Source organism: Lethenteron reissneri, chromosome 45 (genome assembly GCF_015708825.2).
Source record: "Lethenteron reissneri isolate LAM-NWPU_2019-01 chromosome 45, ASM1570882v1, whole genome shotgun sequence".
Lineage (NCBI taxonomy): Eukaryota > Metazoa > Chordata > Hyperoartia > Petromyzontiformes > Petromyzontidae > Lethenteron > Lethenteron reissneri.
Window position 1 is genome coordinate 8673309 of NC_083823.1, and position 27871 is coordinate 8701179.

The 27871-nt window shown below is 55.8% G+C and overlaps 1 protein-coding gene across 1 annotated transcript; it reads left to right on the plus strand.

Annotated features, from left to right (window-relative positions):
• The first annotated feature begins 5374 nt into the window (after positions 1-5374).
• GAS6 (growth arrest specific 6) lies at positions 5375-27863 on the plus strand. The gene is made up of 15 exons (XM_061570218.1): positions 5375-5596; positions 11258-11415; positions 12576-12600; positions 13291-13383; positions 13857-13979; positions 14558-14680; positions 19377-19502; positions 20319-20443; positions 21572-21688; positions 22109-22309; positions 22775-22933; positions 24183-24351; positions 25006-25172; positions 25726-25960; positions 26474-27863. Exons 1-15 carry the CDS (start codon positions 5503-5505, stop codon positions 26641-26643), a joined length of 2085 nt encoding a protein of 694 aa, XP_061426202.1. The 5' UTR covers positions 5375-5502; the 3' UTR covers positions 26644-27863.
• Positions 27864-27871: the final 8 nt, after the last annotated feature.

Consider the following 27871-nt stretch of genomic DNA (forward strand, 5'->3'; position numbering starts at 1 on the left):
GGGGAAGTGGATATCGATTCATTCGTGTGCAGGATCGATTCTCCGGAAATACGCGCAGCGAGTCGCGAGTGGTAAAACAACCCCAACTGACCCACGTTTATAATCAATGGGTTCCCCTCTCACCCTCGCGGCCACTAGAGGCGCTCTCATTCACCCCGCCCCCCCCCCCCCCGCTTGAGGTAAACAAAACAACAAAAATCGATTATCGAATCGGCACCGCGCGCAAGGTGAGAATCGTGAAGCTCGTTGCCTTCGTCGCGGCACGCGTCGATTACGGATCGAATCGAGCGAGCGGAGGAATCGAAGGTTAACGATTCCTGTGGTGGGGTGGTTTTTAAATCGTGACCGCGTGGCTTGTGTTGTTGTTGTTGTTTGACGACCCTGCAGACAGGCGGCGATGATGCTACTGCTGCCTCCTGCTGCCTCCTGCTGCCTCCTGCTGCTGCTGCTGTGTGATCCCAATTGTTGTTGTTTGACTTGCATCCCACTGGGATTTTTGCACAGAGCGTCGGTGGACGATGCTTTTTCTGCAATGTTTTGCTGATTTTTCCTGGATTTTTCTGTTTGCGCGCAGTCACTTTAAGATGTTTCTTGTTCATGTGTTTGCAGTTGCGCCCGATTCAAGAGCCGAATGGCTCACAGGGCTCTACCTAATAAATTAAACTGAAATGAAACTGAAAACCGAATAACTCATCAGCATCGGGATGTGGTTTTGGTCTTTAGCAGTTCGCAAAGCTGTCAACCCACACGGCTTAGCCCGTCATGGTGCATTGCGGCGTACAGCCGGTAGAATAATAATGTGTCTATTTGTTTGTGTTTCTCTCCTTGTGATGGGACTTTGTGGGAGGAACGTTGAAGTTTAACAGGGCACGGGGTGACCGATAATGTCTGAATTGGTCTGTAAGAAGGTCGGCGTTGATGAGGGGTTGACAGGGATGCAGTTCCACTGTGTGTGTGGGTTTAGCTGTGGGAGAGATTCGAGAGAAGGCGGAGAGCAGGAGGGGACCGTGCAGACCCCAACTCGGACAGTCCGGCACTCCAAACCCTGGCTGTCGTTACCACTACGTATCACTCCCCTCCACACCATCACACCATCACTCACCACCACACCATCACTCAACACCATCACTCCCCACTACACCATCACTCCCCTCCACACCATCACTCACCACCATCACTCCCCTCCACACCATCACTCCCCTCCACACCATCACTCCCCTTCACACCATCACTCCACACCATCACTCCCCTCGACACCATCACACCACACCATCACCCCACTCCACACCATCACTCCCCTCCCACTCCCCTCCACACCATCACTCCACACCATCACTCCCCTCCGCACCATCACTCTACACCATCACTCCACACCATCACTCCCCTCCACACCATCACTCCACACCATCACTCCCCTCCGCACCATCACTCTACACCATCACTCCACACCATCACTCCCCTCCACACCATCACTCCACACCATCACTCCACACCATCACTCCACACCATCACTCCACACCATCACTCACCACCATCACTCCACAACACACCATCACTCTCCTCCACACCATCACTCCACACCATCACTCCACACCATCACTCCACAACACACCATCACTCCCCTCCACACCATCACTCCACCCCATCACTCCACACCATCACTGCCCTCTGCGCTAGGAGCGGAGTGGCTGTGGCTGCGCTGCCCTCTGCCGCCCAGAGGAGGCGATGCGCGACGCGTGGCGGTGTCGTGGCGGGTGGCGCGATGCATCGGCGGAGTCATCTCAGTCAGTGAACCCCACGGCACCTGGGGCTCTCCGCTCCGTGACCTCCTGCCAGAGGGCCTTCGACACTTCACGTGGCCTTCCAAGTGCACCGAGCATGGGCACACGCGCCATGGTGATGTAGCCCCTGCCACTTGTAACTTCGCCAACCCGCCAATACTGGACGTCTCTAAAATAAGTAATACTTTAAAAAAAAATTTAAACACGCTTTAATGAAATGTACCCTACTAGTAATGGAAGAACTCCACGACTTCAGGAAGTGGCCCCGAAGCTTGCCATAACATAAGGGACCGTGGTGATTTACAGCCAACAGTCAGTTGAACGTGGACAATTAGACCCATGCAGAAACATAAAATATAAAAAAGACTGTTAAAAAATATTTTTTTTAATGATAGAATATAGTATTGTCATCAGTATGACATAAGTATACCAAGTTTGCAGTCGATACCACATTAGGAAGTGGGTTAAAATTGAGTTCCAAGATTTGAGGATACGACAGACAGAGTGAGTGAATAAAAGAGCTTCATAGCTCATCGGATTCCTCTCCAAGTCACAAAATTCTGATTCTGAACGGCGGTTGTGGTTTGTTGTTGTCGGCCTGTGCGTAGGAGCGCAGTGCCCGCTGGTGTCGCAGACCCGCAGTGACATCGACAGGAATCGTGCCGTGCGCTCACTCGGCTTTGGATTTTATTGTATTTTAGTTTCTTTATGGCGCGAGTAAAAAAAACCTATTGGGCAATAAGTGCTCGTGTTGGATGGAGACCTGGTTAAGCCATAGAGCCAGGGCCCGATTTTGATATTGCTGGGGCCCTAAAGCTTCGTCAAGCTTAAGAGGGCCCCCCTCACCCAAAGAGGAATGCCTGTACGGAATATTTTTGTCATTTTAACGCATAGTCGGCTTTCGCGATCAATATCATCCATAATAGAGGTGTTTGGGTTAGATCGCGTGAATATAAATGAGTCGTTATACCAGCCACCACCCGGCACAGCCAATTGGTAAGGTTTGTTACCTAAACAAAACATGCCAATTCGTTCCTAGTGTAGTGTCCTCCTTCCTCGAGGCATGTGTGTGGTGTGCGGTGCACACACACACAGAGACGAGGTAGTTGCAGGAGGCACCGTCTATCTCTTTATGATCTCTCTCGTTCACACCACCAACTCCAGGCCTCCTCTCCAGTCGACCACGCTGCCGTACGGCCCGGCCCAGACACGACCCCGTCCGCGTCGCACCGACGGCGACGACCGAGACAGCCAACTCCTGCTCGGCCGTGCAATGGTCGGGCGAAGGCGGCGGCGACGAGGGCGACGATGAGACGAGTCCACTCCCAGTACCAGCAGCCTGGAGCTCTCGATCTCCACTGCTTTTATTCCCCTCGGCGCGGCTTGGCTCCACCCTGTCCGCGCCTCCCTTCTCGAACCCACCAGACGGTTCCAGGGGCCTCCCTATAAGGTTTACCGTGACCCTTGCCCCAGTTCCTCTGCCCTGCCGGCACACACACCGTGTACATGCTCAACGAGGTGAAGTGTCCACCGCAGTTGCTGCTGCTGTACAGCAGTCGGCGCTGTGTCACTACACTAGTACAGCACACCAGCGTGTTGGAGAGTAAATCCACAACATTTTCCATCTGAGTACGACTCACTCACCTAACCCAGCAACCTCTATTATGGATATTTCTGTCATCAAAATTAAAATAACCAATCTCCGTTATTTTTCAACCGATTATGTAAAACTTTAAACTTCGTATTTTATTGCCTTATTTAGAAGCCCCTGATAATGTAGTTTAGCTTATGCCCAACCCCAGCCATGATTAGACCCTGGTTATAGCAAAAACGCATGAACAAAGACAATAAACAATTGTGTCCGGTGTATCCCGTTGCGAATGTGCATCAACATCAGGGTACAAGCAGCACAAAGAATGCAACAAGCGTGGTAGAACGCAACCCACGCTAAGCGTAGCGGCTACAAAACAGTACCGAGGTCGGTAAGATAGTCAAAAAAATTACCCGCCACACAAACACGTGGACAAAATCACTCAGGCCTTGAGCCTTTTGCATAAAAAACACAACAACTATATAACCTGGCCCTGAAGAACTGCATTGTGGTCATTTTGTCTGAGAACGGCATCAAATCCGACTTGAGTAGACGTCACCGACTAGCACGCTGCAGTGACACACACACACAGAGACAGACAACTGTGGGCCGCTTTGTCCTCATGAGTACTCATCAGAGCCAGTGTGGCCACCGATGCTCACGACTGTGGCCCGCGTGGTTTTTGCCGAATGCACAAGGGCTGAGTGACTCGCGTGCACATTCATGTGTGTCGCGTAGTCAATTAGTCCACGGGCTCAAAGCAGAGTTCTGATAGCACGGGTGGTGGTGGCTCACTCGATAACGATGGTGTGTAATGGTCAACCGCATCAAGGCATCAACGGGCCGTTGCTCACATCTGAACCTTATCACACATTCTCATCTTATCATCCGTTTATATAAGCGCCTTAACTAAGGCGCTGTACAGTGAACTAACTAGGGTACACAGTGATTGGCGGGATGAAACGAGATGAGTGGATGGGATATATATACAAGATGAGGTGGTGGTGGTGACGATGCGTGGAGCAAACGAAGATGGATCCGAGTGGATTGATGATGGGTGACCAATCTCGATTTGAGTGACCATTGGGATCCATACTCTTTGATTATTTCGGTAAAGTCACGTAGGTGAAAATAAGAATAAAAATAGATTACAGTAATTTTGTTCTTCTTGGTTCTTTCACGTGACTTTACCGAAAGAACCAAGAAGATGAATCCCTGCAGTCACGAAAGCTTTAAATCGAAAAGTAATTGTTTATTGCTGTGGTTGTCCCCCTGATGACGGAAGCTTGTGTTGCTTCCGAAACGTCGTGATTTAATTTGATTATTTTTATTCTTATTTTTTATTTTTCATCTACGTGACTTTACCGACAGAACCAAAGGTGTTTGGATCCTTGCAGTCACGAAAACTTCAAATCTAGAATGACCATTGGGAGTTGGGGACAGGGAAGGCGTCAGTGCGAGTGGGGAGAACAACACGGGGAGATGGGAGGGTGGGCAAGAGAGAATTCGTGGGCTTTTAGAGACGAGCGGAAGGTCATTTGAAGGCCAGCCACAGTGGTGCCATTGTGGACATGCAACCCGTACAGTATCGTGTTCCCCTGCGGTCCGAGGAAACCCCGACACGATCTCACTCTGCAGAGCCACTCTCCTCGTGGCCAGCAGACCTCGACAGCGGCATTCATCCCCTGAACGTATTGCCGGCATCTCACAGCGCGCGATAAGCATGCTGGTGAAGTATGACGATTGCGTTATTCGCTTTCCTCGACGATTCGGAACACGTCGCTGCAGGCTCCAGTTTGACATCCCAGGTGGCGCTTACCAACGAGTCAAATCATCGCTCTTGGCACCGTGGACTGAGCGTGGGGCGGGGGGGGTGGGACAGGGTACGCGCACGCTGGGTGAGGCTCATCCGGAGTGGGCGTGCGAGGCATGGAGCTGGGGGGGGGGGCGCCGGTGTTGGGCGGAGCCGCCTCGGCCCCCTACTAAACAACGGCGCAGCCCTCCCGAGGCACAACCGGCGAGCGACATCGACATCCACACGGCAGCGTTCGCTCTCTCCTATCAGCAGCAGCAGCATCATCAGCAGCATCATCATCAGGAGCAGCGGCAGCAGCTGCAGCGGTGCGGGCGATGATGATGGCCCAGCGCCGTTGCTGCGTCTGCGTGCTGACCGCGCTCGCTCTGCTCCTCGTGGCGGCGGTGGCCCCGTCCCAGGGCGACCCGTGTGAGTAGCCGACCGGTCGGCAGGGGAGAGGGGGTGGAGGGGGTGGAGGGGGGTCTGGTGGAGGGCGAGTGGTGGTGAGTGGTGGGTGGTGGGTGGTAGGCGAGTGCTGGGTGGTGAGTGGGTGGTGAGTGGAGGGCGAGTGGTGGGTGGGTGGTGGTGGGTGGTGAGTGGTGGAGGGCGAGTGGGTGGTGAGTGGTGGGCGAGTGGTGGTGGTGGTGGTGGAGGGCGAGTGGTGAGTGGGTGGTGAGTGGAGGGCGAGTGGTGAGTGGGTGGTGAGTGGAGGGCGAGTGGTGGGTGGTGGTGGTGGTGGTGGTGGAGGGCGAGTGGTGGGTGGTGGTGGAGGGCGAGTGGTAGGTGGTGGGTGGTGGTGGAGGGCGAGTGGTAGGTGATGGGTGGTGAGTGGAGGGCGAGTGGTGAGTGGGTGGTGGTGGGTGGTGAGTGGTGGAGGGCGAGTGGGTGGTGAGTGGTGGAGGGCGAGTGGGTGGTGAGTGGTGGAGGGCGAGTGAGTGGTGAGTGGTGGAGGGCGAGTGAGTGGTGAGTGGTGGAGGGCGAGTGAGTGGTGAGTGGTGGAGGGCGAGTGAGTGGTGAGTGGTGGAGGGCGAGTGAGTGGTGAGTGGTGGAGGGCGAGTGGTGGGTGGTGGTGGAGGGCGAGTGGTGGGTGGTGGTGGAGGGCGAGTGGTGGGTGGTGGTGGAGGGCGAGTGGTGGGTGGTGGTGGAGGGCGAGTGGTGGGGGGCGAGTGGTGGAGGGCGAGTGGTGGGTGGTGAGTGGGTGGTGAGTGGAGGGCGAGTGGTGGGTGGTGAGTGGAGTGGTGGTGGGTGGTGAGTGGAGGGCGAGTGGTGAGTGGAGGTCGAGTGGTGGGTGGTGAGTGGTGGGCGGTGAGTGGAGGGCGAGTGATGGGCGAGTGGTGGGTGGAGGGCGAGTGGTGGGTGGAGGGCGAGTGGTGAGTGGGTGATGGTGAGTGAGTGGTGAGTGGTGGGTGGTGAGTGGTGAGTGGGTGCCGGGAGATGGCTGAGAGCGGCGGCGGCTCTCGCCGAGATTCATAGTCGAGGCTTCGCCGGGACTTGTGAACGAAGGACCCGTCCGCCCGGCCCGGCGTGTCGCGAGACTTGCGCGTACAAGAACGATCACAAATGGGTATTTGTTTTAGGACGTTTGCGGCCCAATCCCTAACGAAGTTGTGTTCACTGAACAAGTGGGAAGAAACCGGAGCACCCGGAGAAAGCCCCCACCCCCTCCCCCTCCCCCACCACCACGCACTGCGCGAGGGCACAACGCTCGATCCCCGTAGAGAGGTAAATCTATGGCGATGTTCGGCCACTCGCATTCTCCTGTGGAGCCGGGGGGGGGGGGTAACGGCTCTTCATCACAACAACATCTGTGCGGTGACCCCCCCCCCCTCGCTTGCTGGCTCCGCAGCATAACAGAGACGGAACGGCTCCCAACAACAAGGTACCAGGTTGTCGTGCTCGTGGTGGTGGTCGTGGTGCCTGCGTAGTCGCTCTCCCCTCCCTCTCCCGTGCGTTGCTTCGGGGTTGTTGCCGAGTTTCTGTGGGGCGCGCGGTGCCCGACGTTCCGCCCCACGTGCCGTGCGGGAGAGCGGGAACTTTAGTCCTCGAATCGCGAAACTCCCGAAACCGGCACGTGCAGCGGAACGTCGGACATCGCGCCCGACAACGCGCGGTACACGCGGGCTGAGCGACGCGGGCAGCAGCAGCAGCACGACGCGAAACCCGAAGCCGTTGCTCGCGCACGGACGTTGCGGAACTGCTGCGTGTGTGTGTGCTGCCTGCTGCGTGTGTGCTGCCTGTGTGTGTGCTGCCTGCTGCGTGTGTGCTGCGTGTGTGTGTGCTGCCTGCGTGTGTGCTGCGTGCGTGTGTGCTGCCTGCGTGTGTGCTGCGTGTGTGCTGCCTGGGTGTGTGCTGCGTGTGTGCTGCCTGGGTGTGTGCTGCGTGTGTGCTGCCGGGGTGTGCTGCGTGTGATGCTGGGTGTGTGAGCTGCGTGTGCTGCTGGGTGTGTGCTGCCTGGGGTGTGCTGCGTGTGTGTGTGTGCCTGGGTGTGCTGCTGGTGTGTGCTGTGCGTGTGTGCTGCCTGGGTGTGTGCTGCGTGTGCTGGGCCTGTGTGCTGCATGTGTGCTGCGTGTGGTGTGTGCTGAGGGTGTGTGCTGCGTGTGTGCTGCCTGCGTGTGTGCTGCGTGTGTGCTGCCTGGGTGTGTGCTGCGTGTGTGCTGCTGCGTGTGTGCTGCTGGGTGTGTGCTGCGTGTGTGCTGCCTGGGTGTGTGCTGCATGTGTGCTGCGTGTGTGTGTGCTGCCTGGGTGTGTGCTGCGTGTGTGCTGCCTGCGTGTGTGCTGCGTGTGTGCTGCCTGGGTGTGGTGTGTGCTGCTGGGTGTGTGCTGCATGTGTGCTGCAGTGTGTGCTGCACTGTGGTTGTGTGCTACTGGGTGTTTGCTGCATGTGGTGTGCTGCATCTGTGTGCTGCATGTGGCTAGCCTGGTGCTGAGTGTGTGTGTGTGCTGCCTGTGTGTGCTGCGTGCGTGCTGCGTGTGCTGCGTGCTGCCTGCGTGTGTGCTGCGTGTGTGTGTGCTGCGTGTGCTGCGTGCGTGTGTGCTGTGTGTGCTGCGTGTGCTGCGTGCTGTGCTGCCTGTGTGTGTGCTGCCTGTGTGTGTGCTGCGTGTGTGTGTGCTGCCTGTGTGTGTGCTGCGTGTGTGCCGCCTGTGTGTGTGTGTGTGCTGCGTGTGTGTGTGCTGCACGGTGCGTGGCCTTGGGGTATATTTGTTTGGTTTGGGGCTTTCAATGTTTTACAGAGAATCTCCTCCCTCCCTCCCGCACGCAGCGAGCAGCAGCAGCTTCACGAGGCGCGCGTGTTTACCCTGCGGGGGGGGGGGGTGTGAATGTGGCCCAGGCTGCACCGCTATCCCAGCGTGCCGCGTGAATGCCGCAGCGCGTGGCGACGTGCACGAGGGGGGGGGGGGGGGTGAGGGGCCCGGCTGGTACCACCCGGCAGGTCACGTCTGCCCTGACCAGCCACTCTCCCCGCCTACCAACAGCAGGGAGCGATGCTCTTCGTGAGTTACGGGAATTGCTACTTCGACCTGACTCGGGGAATTGGGCACCAACGCAGCGTACAATATTTGTTATGTTAGTTTGACGTTTCTTCACGGCAGAGCGGATGCGCGGATTGATCGGCGAAGAACAATAAAGTCGCTCGATCTCCCTGCCCTCTCCATGCTCCGTGGAAGGCTCGTCGCCTGAAACGTCGGGCTACTGTTGACCAATGTTGTTGTGGGCCATTAGGCCGAGCGGAAGACCGTGAGCCGTGGGAGGAGGGTGTAGGGGGGAGGGGGTAGGGTAGGGGTGGGGGGGTAGGGGAGGGGTGGGGGGAGGGAGACCCCCCCCCCTGCATTGTTTGCTTTGTGCAGACTCTGCCGGGGCTTTCCGCAGCGTGCAGAACAATGACCCCACGCGCCCACCCTCCCCCTCGCAGCGCTAAACAGCTGGATACAAAACAACACTTTCCTGCTGAAAGGGGGGAAGCGCATGGAAATAGGGGTGGGTGGGGGGACAGGGGGGTGTAGGGGAGAGAGTTAAGCAACTTCCACCATTGTTTCAGCTGCCGCGCCGGGAGGTCGACCCGAGCCCCGCTGTGCGGTCCACACAGTGCGCTGGCCGCTACGTCGGCGTCCAACACGCGCCGGCTGGCAGCGTCGGTGTGCGGGGCTTTTACTGGAAGACTTTGCTGTCCTTTCATGGCTTTTTCTGTTTGCGCGTAGTCACTTTAAGATGTTTCTTGTTCATGTTTGTTGCGGTTGCACCCGATTCAAGAGCCGAATGGCTCGCACAGGGTTATACCAAATAAATGAACTGAAATACATGAACTGAACTGAGCTGACGAGCAGAAGCTAATTTTGTTCGCGGTCAAACGCCGCCTTGGGGGGGGTGGTAGGCGGGTGAAAGTCAATCGGTGGCCCTGTTGGCTGCATAACGCGTCCCAACATCGTGGCCTGCAAGCGGTCACCACCACCACGCGCGTGAGAGCCCTGGGGAGCCGTGGGCAGCGTGAGGCACGTGGACGTCCTCGCGCGGAATATTCGTCGCACAAAATACGTTGGCGGGGAATACGCATCCCACCCGTACTTGTCTCGCCACGTTAAAACATTTCGAGCGTTTTTACTCCTCGGTTTCAACATGCTGATGAGACACTACTGAACCAAATGCTGTTGTGTGTGTATCTGCTGTGTGTGTGTGTGTATCTGCTGTGTGTGTGTATCGGCTGTCTGTGTGTGTGTGTCTGTGTGTGTGTGTGTGTGTCTGCCAGTGGTGGTTAATTTGGGGTGCACGCCCCCCTGGGGGTGCGAAATGCCCTTTCTGGGGGTGCGGGACATGGCCAGATGATTTTCGAAGGTTAAATCATCAAAACGCATATTAAGCACGGGCATGTAAGTAACAACTACTTTGTTTCATAGCAAAGGTTAAGAACCACTGATATGTCAACAACAACAACCGCCATTCGCCACGGCTCTTGTGCCAGGCCATGTGCACCTTGAGGCTACGTGAAGTGTCGAACGCCCGCTGGCAGGAGGTCACGGGGCAGACCCACGCGCTCCACAAAGACCGTGGGGGTTGATGGGATGCGTACAGAAAGACTTTTATGTGGCGAGACAAATATGGGGACGGAGGCCCCCGTTCCCCCCGAGGTTCTCCGACCCGGAACGGTCGAACAGCGAGACCGCCCTGGCGCCACGCTGCCCACACAGGCATGGGGCGGGGGGGGGGCTGCCCCTTTTGTTTCCACACAAAGCTCTGTCGGCGCTTGACTCCGGGTGGCCCTGGCGAGCGACGGCGGCGGCCGCGTTCTCATCGGATCGGTTTCACCCCGTGCCGCCCTCCCGTGCCGCCCGGCACTGCTTGTTTAGCGGGCCGGCTCGTGTTTTGTCTTTGCCCGGTTGGCTTTTTTTGTGTGCTCTGGAGCGGGCATTTGCTTTGTTTATCCTGTGACTGGTATCTGCCATGCACGACTGTTGCGTCTCTCGCAGGAACGCGCGGGCGATTTTATGTACACGCATGCGGTCGTCGTGTGTTTTGTGATCTGCTGCTGTTTGTTTGAAAGTTATTTACCGGATGCGGACGGGTGGCCTCGGAGATCAGAGTGGTGAGCCGGTACCGTCGAGATATCCAGGGTTTGAACCCAGGTTTCGGGCATCGTGTAACGAGTCGATGGTCTCAACCCATTTCACCGATGATCGCGCGCACAGAAAAAAAACATCTCGTGAAATTTTGGCTCTGCGATTTTCATTTGGCTAAATTCCAGCTCCTGAGAATTACAAACATGGGTATTTGAATATATGTATGTTGAACTTCTTTCACACAGTACGTAGCCAACCGTGCTAATCGGAGGTGCGAGGAAGAACCACAAACTAAACGCAAACAGCAGTGCACGCGACGGGCGTTCCTCTCGGCGGCGGAGCAGGTGGGAAAGTGCTGCCCTCGGCGGGCCGTTCTCTCGCGCAAAAAAATGGCTGCGCTGATCTCCTGAACCTCCTGATGTAATCGCTCGCCTCGTGACCACGTGATGCCGATAGTGCAATCCGAGATGATAAAATAGTTTACGAAAAATATTTCTACAAGTCCCTTAAACCTCTGGCCGTCCTTCCCTTTGTCGTCAGTCCTGACCGCACAACAGGCCGAGCGGTTCCTGAGCCGACAGAGGCGCGCGTACAACGTGTTCGAAGAGGCGAAGCAGGGCAACCTGGAGCGTGAGTGTGTCGAGGAGTTCTGCAACAAGGAGGAGGCGCGGGAGGTCTTTGAAAACGACCCCGAAACGGTAACGGGGCCCGCAGTGGGGCCCAACGCCACCGCCTCCCCACGGGGGTCGGCTGACTGCCTGCCTGCCTCGCACTGTGGCTGACTGCCTGCCTGCCTCGCCCTGTAACTGACTGCCTGCCTGCCTTGCTCTAACTGCCTGCTTCCCGCGCCCTTTGATTGCCTGCCCTGCCTGCCCTGCCTGCCTGCCTGCTGCGTTGACGAAGCAGCAATTCTGATCCTGACCAATGTTGCTACTCAGCCACACACATGGCCAAGAATTGCAAAGAACCAGCAGCATGAATTATTATATTATATAAGTAATAATAACGATAGCAGCCATTCACCCAGACATGCCTAGCCGAGTCTCAGGAGGGTCACCTGCAACTGCAGTTTTACATTGAGGCGGTGGAGCCAGATGGTGGAGTGGCGCTTCGCTGCGATGATGATGCCTCCCTCCTCCGTATTTGTGCATCGGGCATTGAGTCGTGATGTCCTCCGCACGTTGAAGGGTGCTTTGACTTGGGGAGGGAGAGAACCCGAAAAAAACCCCAGCACCACCACCGCCTGGGTACCTCGCGGTCCGTCTTGACCCGTTGAGTCCTACCCCGGCTGAACGTCCTCCTCGGCCTCTGCGACTGAGCCGCGGGTGCGGTGCGAGCACGGAGGGGGCGGTCCGGTCGATGTCTGGCGAACGCACAGCGTCGGTTCCTCCACCCGTGTCCGGCTCCAGTGCGTGCGGATCGCGCATGAGAGAATATTCCTCGTGTGCGGACGTTTGATTGTACTTTTACACGCTTTTATTTAACTCGCTCTGTCTGTTGTTGTTATCGTATTCTCAAATCTTGTAACTAAATTATAACCCACTTCCCAATGTGGTATCGACTGCAAACTTGGTATACTTATGTCATACTGATGACAATACTATATTCTATCATTAAAATATATATATTTTTTTAAACCATCTTTTTTTATGTTATGTTTCGGCTTGGGTCTAATTGTCCACGCTCAACTGACGTTGGCTGTAATTGGCCACGGTTCCCCTTACGTTATGACAAGCTTCGGGGCCACTTCCTGGAGTCGTGGAGTTTTGCCATTACAAGTACGGTACATTTCATTAAAGCGTGTTTTTAAAAAAAGTATTTATAAACATTACTTATTTGTGTTTTTTTTCTATTCCAGAACTACTTCTACCCCAAGTATTTAGGTACGCACGCATACGCTGCGCTGCATGTAACACTACGCGTGGCTCTTGCTGCAACCCAAACACACGGGAGTAGTACTGTCACGTCCACATTACAAACAACCTATGGTGCTCTTTAAACGCACTAGTACGTTTCCTTTTATGATTTTACTTGGGCATCAACGACTGCAGCCGGTTAGATTGTACTGCTTTAGTGATGCACTAAATGATCTATTAAATTCCTTCGCTGTATTTCGGTCAGTCAGCCACTCTCCTTTAATAAACCAGGAGAGGAGTCCATTAAATACACAGCAGCATTGCCGCACTAGCAAGGGCGACTTGGCTGTGTAAGCCCCGGTAATGGACCGTTGAGACCATAAGCCTCTCTTTGTAGGGAGACGTGGGCCAATTCATACGTTGCAACGGTTACCAGTGCAAAATGTAAACGTTACAGAGTTGAACACATTAAGTGCACGTGTATACGATTCCTCCACCACTGGCACGTGATGATGACTGTGGTGACGCTGCTGACGCTGGCGACTGTGGTGACGATGGTGGGGCTGGTGACCGTGGTGACGATGGTGACGCTGGTGACCGTGGTGGGGCTGGTGTGACGCTGCTGACGCTGCTGACGCTGGCGACTGTGGTGACGATGATGACGCTGGTGACCGTGGTGGGGCTGGTGTGACGCCGGTGTTGCGCTGCCGCCCCCAGACTGCCTGTCGGAGCACCACATCACTGAGGACGACCCGCACGACAACTGGAGAGCCAGCAGCGTCAGCAGCGTGCTGCGCACCTGCGTCACCGGTGAGCAGAGCGCCGTCTTTTTCACCCCAGTGGCGATGTTTACACACCACACCACCAGGTACTCATTTGAGGCTGAGCAGACCTAGGGGAGGCCCAGGACCGGTTCAGATCATTGTCACTGGTGTTGTTGGCCCTGAGCGGGAATCAAACTCGGGTCGCCGGGGTTCGATAGCGGAGCGCGCTAACCGCTGCGCCAGCACTCGTTACCGAACACCGTGGATGTGGAGCCATGATGTGTGTGTGCGTGTGTGTGCGTGTGTGTGTGCGTGTGTGTGCGTGTGTGCCCGCGTGTGTCTGTGTGTGTGTGCCCGCGTGTGTGCGTGTGTGCCCGCGTGTGTCTGTGTGTGTGTGCCCGCGTGTGTGTGTGCCCGCGTGTGTGTGTGTGTGCCCGCGTGTGTGTGTGTGTGTGCCCGTGTGTGTGTGTGTGCCCGCGTGTGTGCCCGCGTGTGTGTGCCCGTTCTCCGCTCGCGCAGCGCTGCCCAACCAGTGCATGCCCTCGCCGTGCTTGCGCGCCAGCTCCCTGACCTGCATCGACCAGCAGGGCGACTACGCCTGCATCTGCCACGTCGGCTGGACCGGCAAGAACTGCACACAGGGTGAGTGGCGTGGCACAGGGTGGGGGGGGAGGGAAGGGGGGAGGGGGGGATGGAAGGGGGGAGGGGAAGTGGCGACGACGAGCCGTGGGCTTGGGGAACACGTGGTGGTAACGCCTGCGCCTCGCAGGAGCAAGGGCCCAGCTTCGATCCCCGACTGGGGTGCCCCGTGCTGCCCGCCGCATAGCGGGGCCCCCGCAGAGGCCTGCTGCAATCCGGCGTGAGCGGCGCTCGCCCATCCAGGTGCAAATCCCTGCTGAGCTCCCTCGGTCCGACGAGATGACTTTGACAACGATTTGCTTTTGACAGAGAGCACCTTCCTTCATGCCGTGGTGCCTCATCTCGACGCGTTTGAAAGGACACCCCCCTCCCCCCCCCCAGCGGCAGCTGTACCTGCTTGGCACGAGGAGACCCCGACACTCTGGCGTCAGTCCAGCCGGTGCGAGGAGACAATCGGTGCTGCGCGAGGTCCCGGTTGAGTGACGTTGATCGGACGCACCCCGTGCGATTCGGTCGGAGGCCCCCAAGATTGCGGCGTTCGTAGAACTGGGGGCCGGCTGTTCTCTGTGTCCGGTGTTCAGACATCAACGAGTGCGACAAGAACAACGGGAGATGCGCCCACGAGTGCATGAACCTGCCCGGCACTCGCCGCTGCCGCTGCCAAAGAGGCTACTTGCTGCAGAGCGACCACATGTCCTGCCAAGGTGCGCCCCCACCCCCTCGCCCCCTCCCCCACCCTGCCGGCGCCGCGCACACACGCACCGTCACCCAGATACACACAACAACAACCGCCATTCGCCACTAAGTGGCGGTGACGTCACTACGACGCTTGTGCCAGACTATGTGCACCTTGAGGCCACGTGAAGTGTCGAACGCCCTGCTGTCAGGAGGTCACGGGGCAGACCCAGATGCCACGGGTCGACTGAGACGACTGGTTGATGCACCACCTGTGCCCCCTACTGTGACAACTTGCTGTGCTTTAGCCACCGGCGCTCGTTGTTGTGAGTGTCGCTCCTCCCCCCTCTGTTGTTGTTGGAGGGCGACTGCCTCCAAATGCCCAGTAGGGTCCTTCACGAGCCTCCTCCACAGAGGCCGATCTTGACACCGCTGGTACCAGTCATCGGCAAGTCCACTCGGCTTCACATCCTCCTGTACCACATCACTCCATCTCTTCTCTAGCCCGTGCCGTGCCCGTTTTTCCCCCTCGATCCGGCAGAACAAAAGCTGTTTAGGCATGCAGTGGCTGGACACGCGGACTACATGACTGAGCCAACGCAGCCTTACCTGTCGGAGGAGCTCACCGATGGGACTTTGTCCAGATCTTTCAAGGATTTGTGAGCTCCTCACACAATCCAGCCTGGTTAAACCCAGGATGGATCGTAGGCAGGCCAGCCTAAATGTTTCTAACCGGCGAAGATGTTCCATTAGGGGGGGTCCACGTTTCGCAAGCGTAGAGAAGGGAGGGAATGACTGTGGTCGAGAAAACCTGAAGCTTCGTGTGGAGCGAGAGACCAGGTAGCTTCCACACAGCGTTACGCAACCGATGAAAAGATAATAGCCGCTCGACTTATTCGGAGTGAGACCTCTGCTGTTAAACCAGAGCCGGTCATGAGCACACTGCCAAGGTATGGGAAACTCTCCACTCTCTGTGCAACTGCCCTATCACCAATTGGGAGTTGTGGGGGTGTAGTGTCCGATGGTACAAAATACCCAGGGAGGTGCTAAGTTTTGGTGGGGCTGATGTTAAGTCCCCACCTCTTAGTGGCAAGCTCCAGGTTCAGCAGCAGCGCCTCCAACTCCTCCTCTGAGTGAGTAGCAATTACCAGATCATCGGCATACATAACATGGTTGAGCAATAGGGAGCCATCCCTTGACCGCACCCGGACATTGTTCAGCCTCCCATTGTATCTGTAACAGATGGAAATTCCTCCGGTACAGCTATTGAAAGCTTCACGAACTACGTTGTCGAAAAGGATGTTAAATAATGTGGGAGCCAGATGACATCCCTGTCGCACCCCAAGGTGTAGAGAGAATGGCTCTGACTCCCGGCCACGTAGTTTTACCCGGGCCCACTCCCCATCATGAAGGTCCTTAATGATCGTGAGCAAGAGGGTCAAGGACTCCGAAAGCATGAAGAACAACCCAGAGCCCAGGTCTACTGATGGTATCATAGGCTTTGAACAGGTCAATAAAGCACAGATGTAGGTCTTGTTGGAATTCCCTACACCTCTGCTGTAGTAGACGGACAGAAAATATGGTATCTGTGCAGGACCGCCCTTTCCTGAAACCGCATTGGGGCTCTGCAAGCCTCTCCTCAGCATGCCTAGCAAGGCGATGTTGAATAATCCTTGCTAGGACCTTTCCCGGCACACTGAGAAGTGAGATGCCCCTGTAGTTGTTACAGTCTGTGCGGTCCCCCTTCTTAAAGAGGGGGACCACCAGTTGCCGGATACACACACACACACAGCATAACACACATACATAGCGTCGCACACACTCGCACAGCGTCATCCACACACACAGTATCGTCCAGACACACACCCACAGTGTCGCACACAGACAGCATCACACACGCAACATCACACACAGCATCACCCAGACACATACCCACAGTATTGCACACACACACCCAAAGCGCCACACACACACGGGCATCAATGCCCGCAGCATAATCTCACAGAGAGCCTAATAACGGCAGTTTGTTGTTTATGGTGGTCATCCTTGTGTAGCGAGTTCAACTGAGTCGCAACACATTTATTAACAACAACACCAGGGGTAACTGCCCCTTAACAGGATAACAACCTATGGTTGTGGACCACCAGGCTAACTGCACTAACTACACCTTAACTAGCTACAACGGACCGGACCACAGCTTGGGTCCAGGTCCACAGTGTTGGAGACTCTGTAGGACGTATAACGTAGATCTTCAAGATGACAACAGCAGCCGGTCCCTCTCGGGGACCCGGCTTATATCCTCTGTGATGTGGCTAGCCCCGCCCTTAGCCACGCCCACCTTCTAGAATCCTCGAGCAGGATCTTGACCCTGACACGTGACCTCCCCTAGCCCCCACCTGGGGCCCCTGTGTAGACTTAACCCGGTCACGTGTCCTCTGGGGCCAACCAGAGTGCCACGGCCTATAGTAACCCCATTCCCATGGCCAGCACTCTCACATCCTATCCTGTAGGGGTCGGCACTGCACGCTACGTGTGGTGCCATCCAACGCTATCGATCAGCGCTCACCGAGCCCCTCTAGGGCCGGTACTGCACCCACGTGTGAGTGGTACAATACATCGCACGCCGTGCCTCTCTAGGGCCGCCCTACACAGCGACATCACGCGATGTCACTACACATGGAAGCACTATCCATGTTTAACACGATGAGCTTCTGATAAGGCCGAGTGCATTCTGGGTGAATTTGGTAATTATCTCGCAGAGTTCCCTGCTGTCGCTGCCGCGACTGCTGCTGCTGCTGCGGGGCAGGCAGCAGTAAACAGGATGCTGTTGAGGCAGCGACGATGATGATGACGAGGGAGCGTCCCGGGGTACGGACCGCGCGCGTGCCTTCCCTTGTGGCGTAGCGGCCGCGTCCCTCTCTGTCGCTCCAGGGTGGAGCCGATGGGCAATGGATTCGGCACAGTTGCCGAGCACGAGCCTCAGAACGCCAAGCGGCCAGCCACAAACGGCACTATATAGATAAGAGTGGAACGCGTTTGTTGACTTGAAAAAAGGTTGCTATCATTATTATAAGACCTTGGGGAGAGAGAGACAAAGGGGGGAGGGGAATTCCACAGTGGAGCAGTGCGAGGGGAGGAAGCGGGAAGAGAAGTGTTGTGATATGGTGGGTGGGTGAGTGGGTGAGGTGAGTGCGCACAGCAGTGCGTATCGGATGTCTGTCTGTCGCTTTTTCTTTATCGTTGTAAATTCCCTGCGGTGTTAAAATATTTATTCACGAATGTCTGGTCCTCTGCCTTGGGAGATAACCACGAACCGCAAGGTGGCTAAGCAGTCACAATGGTAATAATCTTGTGCAGTCGTTTGCCAATCCAGGTGAAAGCCTCCCCACATCGTGTTGGACGTGGGGTTGTTTTGAACATACTTCGCCACGCTCGCCAGTGTGTGTGTGTGTATGTACGTTGCGCTTCTTTCGCACCGTACGTAGCCAACCGTGCTAACCGAAGGTCTGGGAAACGACAACAAACGAAACGCAAAAGGCAGTTACAAAGAAATTCGTTTTCTATCTAGATTTTTTTTAAAGTGTGGAATGGTGAAGAGGGTACCCAGGGCTGGTTCAGATATCACTTGCCACTGGCGTTGGCCATGACTGGGAGTCGAACTCAGGTGGCCAGCTGTAGCGGTAGTGCAGTAACCCCTAACGACTGCGCCGTACCACTCGTTAGAGTACGAAAACTCCCACGCGCGGTACGGTGGCTCCTATGAACGTGGAGGTAGTTACCGGTCTCGTAGAACACGCAGTGCCCGTGCTGGGGGGGGCTGCGTGACCATTTGTTTACGTTCCAGAACGTCCGCAGCTTGGTCTCTGTTTATATTTGTGTCCGGTTTTTAATGTCGGAAAGGGGAAGAGTGAAAACACGATCTGTAAATATAAACCTGGGAGCCGTTCTCTGTCCCGCCGAGGGATTTCAAGGGAAACCAATTCTCAGAATGCGGGGGCGGCTCGCAGAGCGTTTTCGGTAAACGCCGTCGTGTTGATGCCGGCGGCTTCCTCCGGGGGATGTTCTGCGGACGTGAAGCGTTCCTCTCAGCCGAACCCACCCCCCCCCCCCGAGCAAAATACACTCGCCGAGGCAGCGGTAAACAGCTGCCGGAGGGAGTGCCCCGTCGGCGAATCTGCTTCCAGCCGCCAACGGTCACGGCAGACGACGCGGCTCGAGTTGAGACGGCCGAGCGAGGGTGCCCGCGCCCGCCCGCGCCCTGTGACCCCCAAGTGGGCGGGGGGCCGGGTGGGGGCTGGGCAAGCGGCGTGGGGGGTGTTCCACGCGGCGGCCCGCACCGAGTGCCGTCTTCGTGAACCCGTACTCGGCGTGGTGACCGTGTGCTACGAGGAGGCCCACGTCCAGCAGTGGATTGGCCGTAGGGTTATGCGCGTACAACTTATACGGGTGGATCGTCGATGTGCTTTGTCGATGCTGTGCTGCAAATGCGATGCGAAAGTTTGCCAATACAGACAGCTCGCGAGGACTTTGAAACCGAGAGATCAAAGTGGAGCCATAGGCGTGTCAACTAACATGGAAAATGTCAGTGTACGCATGTTGAACTTCTTGCGCACTGTACGTAGCCAACCGTGCTCGTCGGAGGTGCGGATGATGGTGATGCACGAGTGCTGCTAACCCGGCGGCGGGTCACTCCTGCTGCTGCGTGTCGCTGTGGTCGCTTCGCAGATGAGGACGAGTGCTCGCTCGGCCAGGGCATCTGCGGCCAGGCCACGTGCATCAACACGGAGGGCTCCTTCCACTGCAGCTGCCCCCGTGGCTTCGTCTTCAACGAGATGAACCAAACGTGCGACGGTGAGGAGGGCTCTCAATGTCGCAGCGCCGAGCCGCTGAGGGTCCTGGGTTCTCGTGTGCGGCTAGCCGATGGCCTCAACCGAGAAAAAAGTTGGTCCACCACTTAATTTGGCCAAATACCACCTCGAAGATTTAAAACGCCGGCTTAACTGCGGTTCGACAAAACTTACTCCGAGTGACAGAGCGGCCGGGGAGAGTGCCCGCCACCTACAGTGTGACATAGGCCACTTGCAGGGGTCTCGGAGGTAGCGCGGCAGTATCCGCTTCCGTGGGCCGTTCCCTAATCCAGAGAGTTGCGCTGCTTCGCTAGTTCCAAACAGATTCGCCCTGTGAAACTGCTCCCGGATAGCTCAACGGGGATAAAGTTGTGGGAACATCACCCCTTGAGGGTTGGGGGGGTCGTATTCTTGAGATCACCCTCCGAGCAAACGGCGATCTCGAGACAGGAACAGGTGCTCCCGTGACCATCGGCTCGATCCTCCCAGCATGTCTTGCATGCCACATCACCTCGCCAAACCTGCGCGTGCGAAGCACGGCAGCGGCATTTTGTTTTGAACCGCCGAGCAGAAGGGCAATCGGACCACCGCGTCCGCGTGTCCGGAATCATCGGCACAGCTCAGGTGCTCGTCCACCTCGCGAGTTTTCTCATCGTTGTACGGAAAGTCGGAGAATTGTTTATTTGATTTGTCCCTTTTGATTGCTACGGGGATCCGGGCACGACCTCGCGGGCCACTGTATGCAAGGGGGCCGGTGAGGGGAGGGGGGGGCGGGTGTCGAGAGAGCGCCGATGAAGCGGCCGTTGCGTCCCCGCGGCAGATGTGAACGAGTGCCTGGACAACTCTGTCTGCGCCCAGCTGTGCGTCAACACCCAGGGGAGCTACACCTGCCACTGCGACGGCCGCAGCGGCTTGCAGCTCGGCAACGACCTCCACCAGTGCAAGGTGCCCGCAGCACGCCACCCCGTCCCTCGGGCGCAGCGTCGGCGGGAACCACGGCGGGAACCACGGCGGGAACCACGGCGGGAACCACGGCGGGAACCACGGGGGGAACCACGGGGGGAACCACGGCGGGAACCACGGCAGGCCGGACCCCACAGATGAGCAAAATCAGCAAGATGCGCTCACATTGCAAATTTGTACCGCAGAGTTCACAGTTGGTTTTATTTTGGGGTGAGATCACCGTGAAGGTTCCATGCCAATTGTATTAAACCGTGATTCTCCACCACCCAATCAAACAAAGTTGTCACGTCGGCAAATAAATGCAAATTTCAATCGGGAAGTGCTTTCACGTGAGATCTGAGCCCTCGTTTAATAACCTGTTGACGTGTTGGAGGAAAAGTGTCAACATTTTGCTTGCCTTTTTTAACATTCCGGTCTCTCTAATCATCTGAATCAATTGGCATATCTGCCCATGTAACAACTTGATTGGCTACATCAGATGATGGAGGGTTATGGGTAATAAATGAGCATTGTACCTACACAGGTGACCTCGCCCAAAAGAAACCAATTATGAATCGTAACATTGGCCGTGAAGCCTACGTGTACAATGTACTACTTCAGTGTTGGGTTTTTATTGTTTCACCGGCCGAGAACTCGGGAGATCAGGATGGGGGCGGTGTCCCTATGGCAGCCACGTCTGGCATCTCCTTAGCAGCAGTGTCTCCATGGCGACCGTGTCTCTATTGTGGTACATTTCTCCACAGAGAGCCCAGAGACGACACCACACACACGCGCGCTGGGCACATTTATTGATTTATTTTCAGTACTTTACAATTAAGAAAATACTAACTAATTATACGCACCCGCTGTTCCTAATTTGAGGGACAAAGCGAACCCCTGCCCCCCTGCCCCCCTGCCCTTCCCCTGCCGAACCCCCAAATCTAGAAGTCAAACTCCACCCATGCGGCACCAGCGCAATTGGATTTAACGCAAATAAAAAGGTTGCGCTGCTCACAAACGACAGCACGGCAAAGACGCCTGACACCGTACGCCATGCGCAGCGCTCTCCCAGCCTTGCCCAATCCACCAGCGTGTCAATCCCCCCCCCCCCTGTGCCCTCCCACCCCACAGCCAATCATCCAGCTGTTCGATGAGAGGGTGCAGAAGAACGCAGAGTGGATGTGCACCAACCCCCACTTCATCACAAAGCCCACCTTCCTGCTGCGCTTCAAGCTACGGCAGATCAAGCTGGTAAGCTCGCAGTTGGGGGACCGTATGGTCACGGACGGGAGGTCGCCATTTCCCAGAGGTTCGGGCAGCCGGGTGACTGAGCGGTTGAGCCGGCACCCCTGAGCTCGTGGGTTTGAATCCCGCTTGTCAGCCGCCTGGGATTGTTAAACCAGGTTCTCGGGCGGGTTGGCGATCTCGGCCCAGTCACCATTGACGGCACAAAAAACACCCGGCGCGTAAAATTTGGTTCTACATTAAACTTGCCGAAATTCCATCTCCGAGAATTAAAATCTCGGTTTTACTGGAAAAACAACCCGGCTAAGCCTGAGCGGCGCCGGGCTGTCTTGGCACGGCCCCGGCAGGACCCCGGCACGGCTCGGTCGTGCGGTGGGAAAAAAACGCCGACTGGCTGAGACGGACCTGGCTGGTTGACGGCACAGGGAGGTGATGGAGTTTGGGCTGCGCACGTTCGACGCGGAGGGGCTGGTGCTGTACGTGGAGCGCGGGCGGAGCCGCGAGCCCAACGAGCGCATGGTGCTGGCGCTGAGGAACGGCTCCCTGGAGGTGCAGCTGCAGATGAGCGAGAGCATGATCGTTACGACCGGCGGCAAGCCTATCAACGACGGCGCTTGGCACACGGTACAGCACACACCACGCTCCCAGCTCGCCGTGCCGTGAGGATATTTTTTGCCATAATTCGCCACGCCGGTCAGTGTGGCTTGGTGAAGCCAGGGGGCATGCAGTCACAAAGTTGGAGTGATTTGCTGCTCAAATGAGCGCTAAGGAGGTGCTCATCTCCTGTTTACGACCCTGAGACGGTGGTGGATGATCCACATTCCTTTTAAGATACATACTGTGGAATTCCCCATGCCGAGGTATTCATTTTATCATCCCTAGAAGGATGATGATGATGGGCTCGGTCAAAGCCCAACCAGCATTTGACCTCGAAACATTCCGATTGCTAGCTCAACCGCCAAGCCAATCGGCTGGATCGCAGCGCAACAACGGATGTTGCCGCCGTGTCCTGTGCTGGCCGGCACGTCGCCACCGCAGCAGCCTTTAGCAACCTGCCGTGTGTGGTGTTGTGCCCATTCCGGGAGCCAGGTCTCGGTGGAGCGGCCGACAGGGAAGATCATCGTGAAGCTGTCGGGGGAGGAGGTCATCAACATCAACACCCACTCGGCCGACGCGGGCTCCATCAGCTCCGACATCCTCATCTCCATCGCAGGCCTCCCCACCGACGAGCACACGCTGATGAAACCTGTACGGCACGTGCACACGCGCACACACGTGTGCATACACAAAATCAAACTTTCTTTATACTGGAGGAATCCGATGAGCTATAAAGCTCTTTTTCACAGATGTCCAGTCGGGGCGGGTAGGAATGTTACAACAACAAAGTACACAAACATGATAGGAGTGCAAAGTACAAGAAAGGTAAACAAATCACCCAAACACACATAAATCAAACTAAAGCATACCCACGCACTTGCACGTACACGCGGTCATACGTAATCATACATACAGGCCAAATTCGTATATCACACGCAAAGACACGGGGCACACGCACACGCGTGCACTGGCTCGCACACAAACGCACTTCCGTGCTCATGAAACCCGTACGGCCTCGCACAAGGTACTGCCCCCTGCTGTGCGCACTACATTGCGAGAGATGGGAATGTGATGCCGATAGCGCAATTACACGGCAATTTGGTTGACAGAATTTTGTACAACAAAAAACTGAACTTATATATTCAATGACAAATTCGATATACGGCATCTTAAATTGGCATTTACGGGATTTTTCATCCGTAGATTATATTTGTGGGAAAAATCAAACAACGCGGGGGTGGGTGTGTGTCGTCTGACCTCGCGAGCATTCCGCGCAGCTCCGGGCGGCTTGAGCAGCGTGCTGCTCGCACTCTACTACGGGGGTCCCACGCTCCCCGGGCCGTCGCCCCAACTCGGCTCCTGTCAACTCGGTCCTTTGCGTTGATCCCGCCTGGCACCGCACTCGGCAGGATTTTGCATTTTTATAATGATCTTGTTTTGATGTTAGTTGAGATGTCTGCAGGGAGGCCATTTAAGGTGCAAGTGGTAGTAGAAGTGCAAAAAGAGACTGAAGCCATTACCTTGGATGTGAAGTACTGTATAGTATTTCCGACAGACCTGTTCTTCACCTGAGGACGGCTGCTTGTGTTGTGGCCGAAACGTCGTGAGAATTATTTTATTATGTTTTATTTTTATTATTTCCCTTCTACGTGACTTTACCGAAAGAACCAAGAAGAGGAGTATTAAAGTATTAAAATATTATAAAATAATGGAAATCAAATGGTTCGAGGTACGGAATTTCGCTTTGCATACACATTTTCAGGAACGTATCTGTTCCGAATATCAAGGGATGCCCGTATTGTGTGTATATATTATTTTGTAATTAAAAGACGCCGCTCCTAACGATCTGGCCGTGCTGTCGCTGACTCCACTCCCCTCCCACGTGGGTGCGCGTGGGCAGCTGAACGTGCACCTGGACGCGTGCATGCGCGACTGGAGCTGGCTGGACCAGGACACGAGCTGGATCAAGGAGGAGACGTCGGGCGACAAGATGCGCCAGTGCTTCTCCAGCGTGGAAAGAGGGGCCTACTTCCCAGGGACCGGCATGGCGTACTTCAACCGCAGCTTCTGTACGCGCCAACTTGCCGGCCGCATTTAACGCTTCCGCACGAAGGTTGAACGCGTCCGTAACTGGGGAGCGGGGGAGAGATGTGGGGGGGAATAACGCTCGTAACGACGATCCGGTCTGAATGGATCTGGAGTATAATTCGCGTCGCCCTTTGCGATTTATCCTCTCGAAGACCGGGCTCTCTGAGCAAATGACCGCTCCTAAACACGGACACTCAAGCAAGCACATAAAGGGCCGCTCGGTAAACGTACAATACGCATTGAGCCCCGACGGTGTCGCACGCTCCACGCATACGCACGCTTCTTGCTAACATTGAGAACGAGTGGACGATGCAAACATTCTGGCACGTGCCTACATTTGTGGAGAACGTAAATACACAAGTCACTGAGCCAGGGCGATGCGTGGCTGGCTCAAGCTTCTGATGTATGCGTCCCGACGGCGCGTGTGCCGGTGGCGTAGCTATTGAGTGCGCAGGCAGTGCAACTGCACTGTGGCCCACGGTGCCAGACGGGCCAAGGCACCGGGCTGCGAAAGAGGAAGACGGACGGGCGGCCACATTTCATTCCTAGAACCGGGGCTCGCGCCAACCGCGCTACACCAGCGGCGAATGCGCAGCGGCCGCTACGCGTGTCGTGACGATAGCGGTTTGTGTCAGTGTCTCCGGAGGGCGGTGACGGCTGGGAGTTGACCGTGGAGCTGTCCATCCGCCCCGCGGGAGACACGGGCATCATCTTCGCGCTTGCCAGCCCTCAAAACGACGAGGTTCCACTGTCCGTGTCGCTGGAGCACACGGCAAGGAACGAGTACATGCAGCCGACACAGGTAGCAGAGCGTCGCTCGCACGTGCTGCTGCCGCTGCTGCTGCGCAACAGCATCGCCCACCGCTGTATGGCTGATCACACTCTTGCTGCGTTCCCATGGCCACTGGGCAGCCTGTTTAATTACCCCAAACTTCAAGAGCCGAGCAGCTTCGTGAGCTTGGCCACTTCCTTCCGCCGGCTCCTACTCTGGCCAGAGGGGGAAGTGATTGTAAGTTTTCAGCGGTGTGATTTTATAAACTAAATATATGGGCCCGAAGTTGACTTGAGTTGGAGACGACATCGACCGTGATGTCATGATTGGTTCCGGGGATGGCCTAAATGGAAGGTGTGCAGCTCCGTTCGCAATGCAGAACACACTGCCCAGTAAAAGTGAGCTACGCGGGCTGGCCGGTGACCTCGGGAACGTGTTGGCATACTACCTGAAACCCCGAGCCTCTCGCAGGACTCTACCCAGCTTTTGGCCAAATTTCCACACCAACCATACGAACTGCACAAACGCTTAAAAACAAGCAGTCCGCAGACCCGGAGCCTCACTGGCGCGAGCCCCTCCCCAGTACGTGCAGGTGGCGCTGGGCGACGTGGTGGCGGCACGCTTGGAGGTGGCGGAGCTGACGTCGATGCAGAGCCCCACGTGGCAGAGCGTGGCGGTGCGCGTCTCCGCGACGGCGCTGACGCTCTCCGTGGACGGCGCCGAGGCGACGGGCACGGAGCAGTTCCTGCTGCCGCGCCTCGCCGCCCTGCAGGAGCAGCTGAGCCGACCCGTGGCCAAGTTCTTCGGCGGCCTCCCCGGTACACGTGGGCCGAGTGGGCTGGTGCACGCAAGGCACTCTCATTTGCCTGGTATACAAGTGCCCTGTCGTGCCCAGAAACTGGGTAGGGCCCAGAGACTCCAAAAGAGGCTGTAGACTCGGGCAGGGTCCGTGGACTAAGGGAGGTTTTTAAAAAGCACCCCGAAGTTGGTTTTGCTGTCCAAGTAAACAAAAGTTCAGAATGTTTTAGTTACGTTAGTATTGCATCTATGTGATTTATATAAGACCGATGTATGAAAGGTTAAATATATAATTTCAAAAAAACTAAGTCAAAAAGTATTTGGTCTTGAGTGAGCTTGCACGAGATGCACGTATAGGAAACGGCAGTATACCATAGCAGGTGAATTGCTGAATTGCTCAATGGTAATTCGTGACGATGGATCCAACCGTGGTGGGTACGAATCGCAACGCACGCGTACCAATTGGCGGCCGCTCGGTCTGTTGCGACCCATCCCTTAACGGAGACCCGCGTCTGCATTTTCCCCACCCGTAGACTCGGTGCCGCTGCAGGTGACGCCCGTCACGGCCTTCTTCCAGGGCTGCATCAGGGACGTGCGCCTCAACGGCGTCCGCGTGGAGCTGGACACGGCCGACTCTCTCTCCCCGGGCGTCACGTCTCACTCTTGCCCCCTGCTCCACTCCGAGATGCCCATCTACTTTTAGTAAATGCGTCCGTGCACAACTTGGACCCTTGCTTCGCCAAACGTTCCCCAAACATTCACGGCGCCCGACTGCAGGCTTTAACAATCCACTTTGCTATTCAAGGCGTACTTGCCGACGGTGCGGATTTAAGCGAAAGGCTGCCGATTTTTAAGCTCTGACAATCGATATGCCTTAGAAGGGTTTAAAACTTGACATCCTACCGTTCACATGGGCATAGGTGGCAAGTACGCAGCTTACTGCAGGCTTTAAAAATCCACTTTGCTATTTAATGTTACCAATAACCGTACAATCTGATGTAAAGGTGTGTGTGTGTGCGCGCGTGCACATGTGATTTTTTAAAAACATTTTATCTTAAATCTCTTCCTACGAGTACTTTGTGACTGAGTTAATCCGATTCGTGTGGTTCGCGTTCAGATGGCTACCGCAATAGAAAAGGCATCCCGATATTTACTCTTCCTCGCCCACGTGCACCCCAGCATGTCAAAGGCAGTTTGCACAATGCACCACTTCTCGATTTGCAAATGAGATTACACAGGAAATGTATTTCAGTGCAAGGTGATGGCCACTGAGACGACAGCGCAGCCAATTCCAAGGTTAGACTGTACTTCTATGCTTCTGTGGCATCGCTCCCCAGGTTCACCAACCAGTACTGACCAGTTCTTAATCTACCGTTGGTGTGCGTGTCATGGGGGTTACTTGACCGCACTGATTGTGTTCGTTGTCCTTCCCCCGCACCTCCGATTAGCACGGTTGGCGACGTACGGTGCGATAGAAGTTCAACTTGGTGAAAGTGGAGAGCATAAAAGTACATGGCAGCAGAGTGTTTGCTCCACTGCCCTCTGCTGCCCGCCACTAGTACCGCAGCAGCCTGTAGCAACCTGTTGTGCACGATGGTGTGGCGTGTTTCTCCGTCGTCAGAGAACACGTGGTGGTTTTAAGGGAACCAGTAGAGCAACAACCCCGGCTGCAATGACCACAACCTTAAGAGTTTTTAATTTGCTACTTGTACTGTATTTGTACAATGTCCAATGGGTGCCATTTCATAAGGGAACAAAAATGTTTTAAGCTTCAAGAGTTTTCATTAAAAGATATATATACCTTTTTCACCCTATGAACTATTAGCACCGATTAAGACACTGAATTTTTTATGTTACTGCTGTTAGATATGAGCACAGAACGGTGTGTTTTTTTTCACATGAATAAATGTATTGGAAATGTTACCACTGAT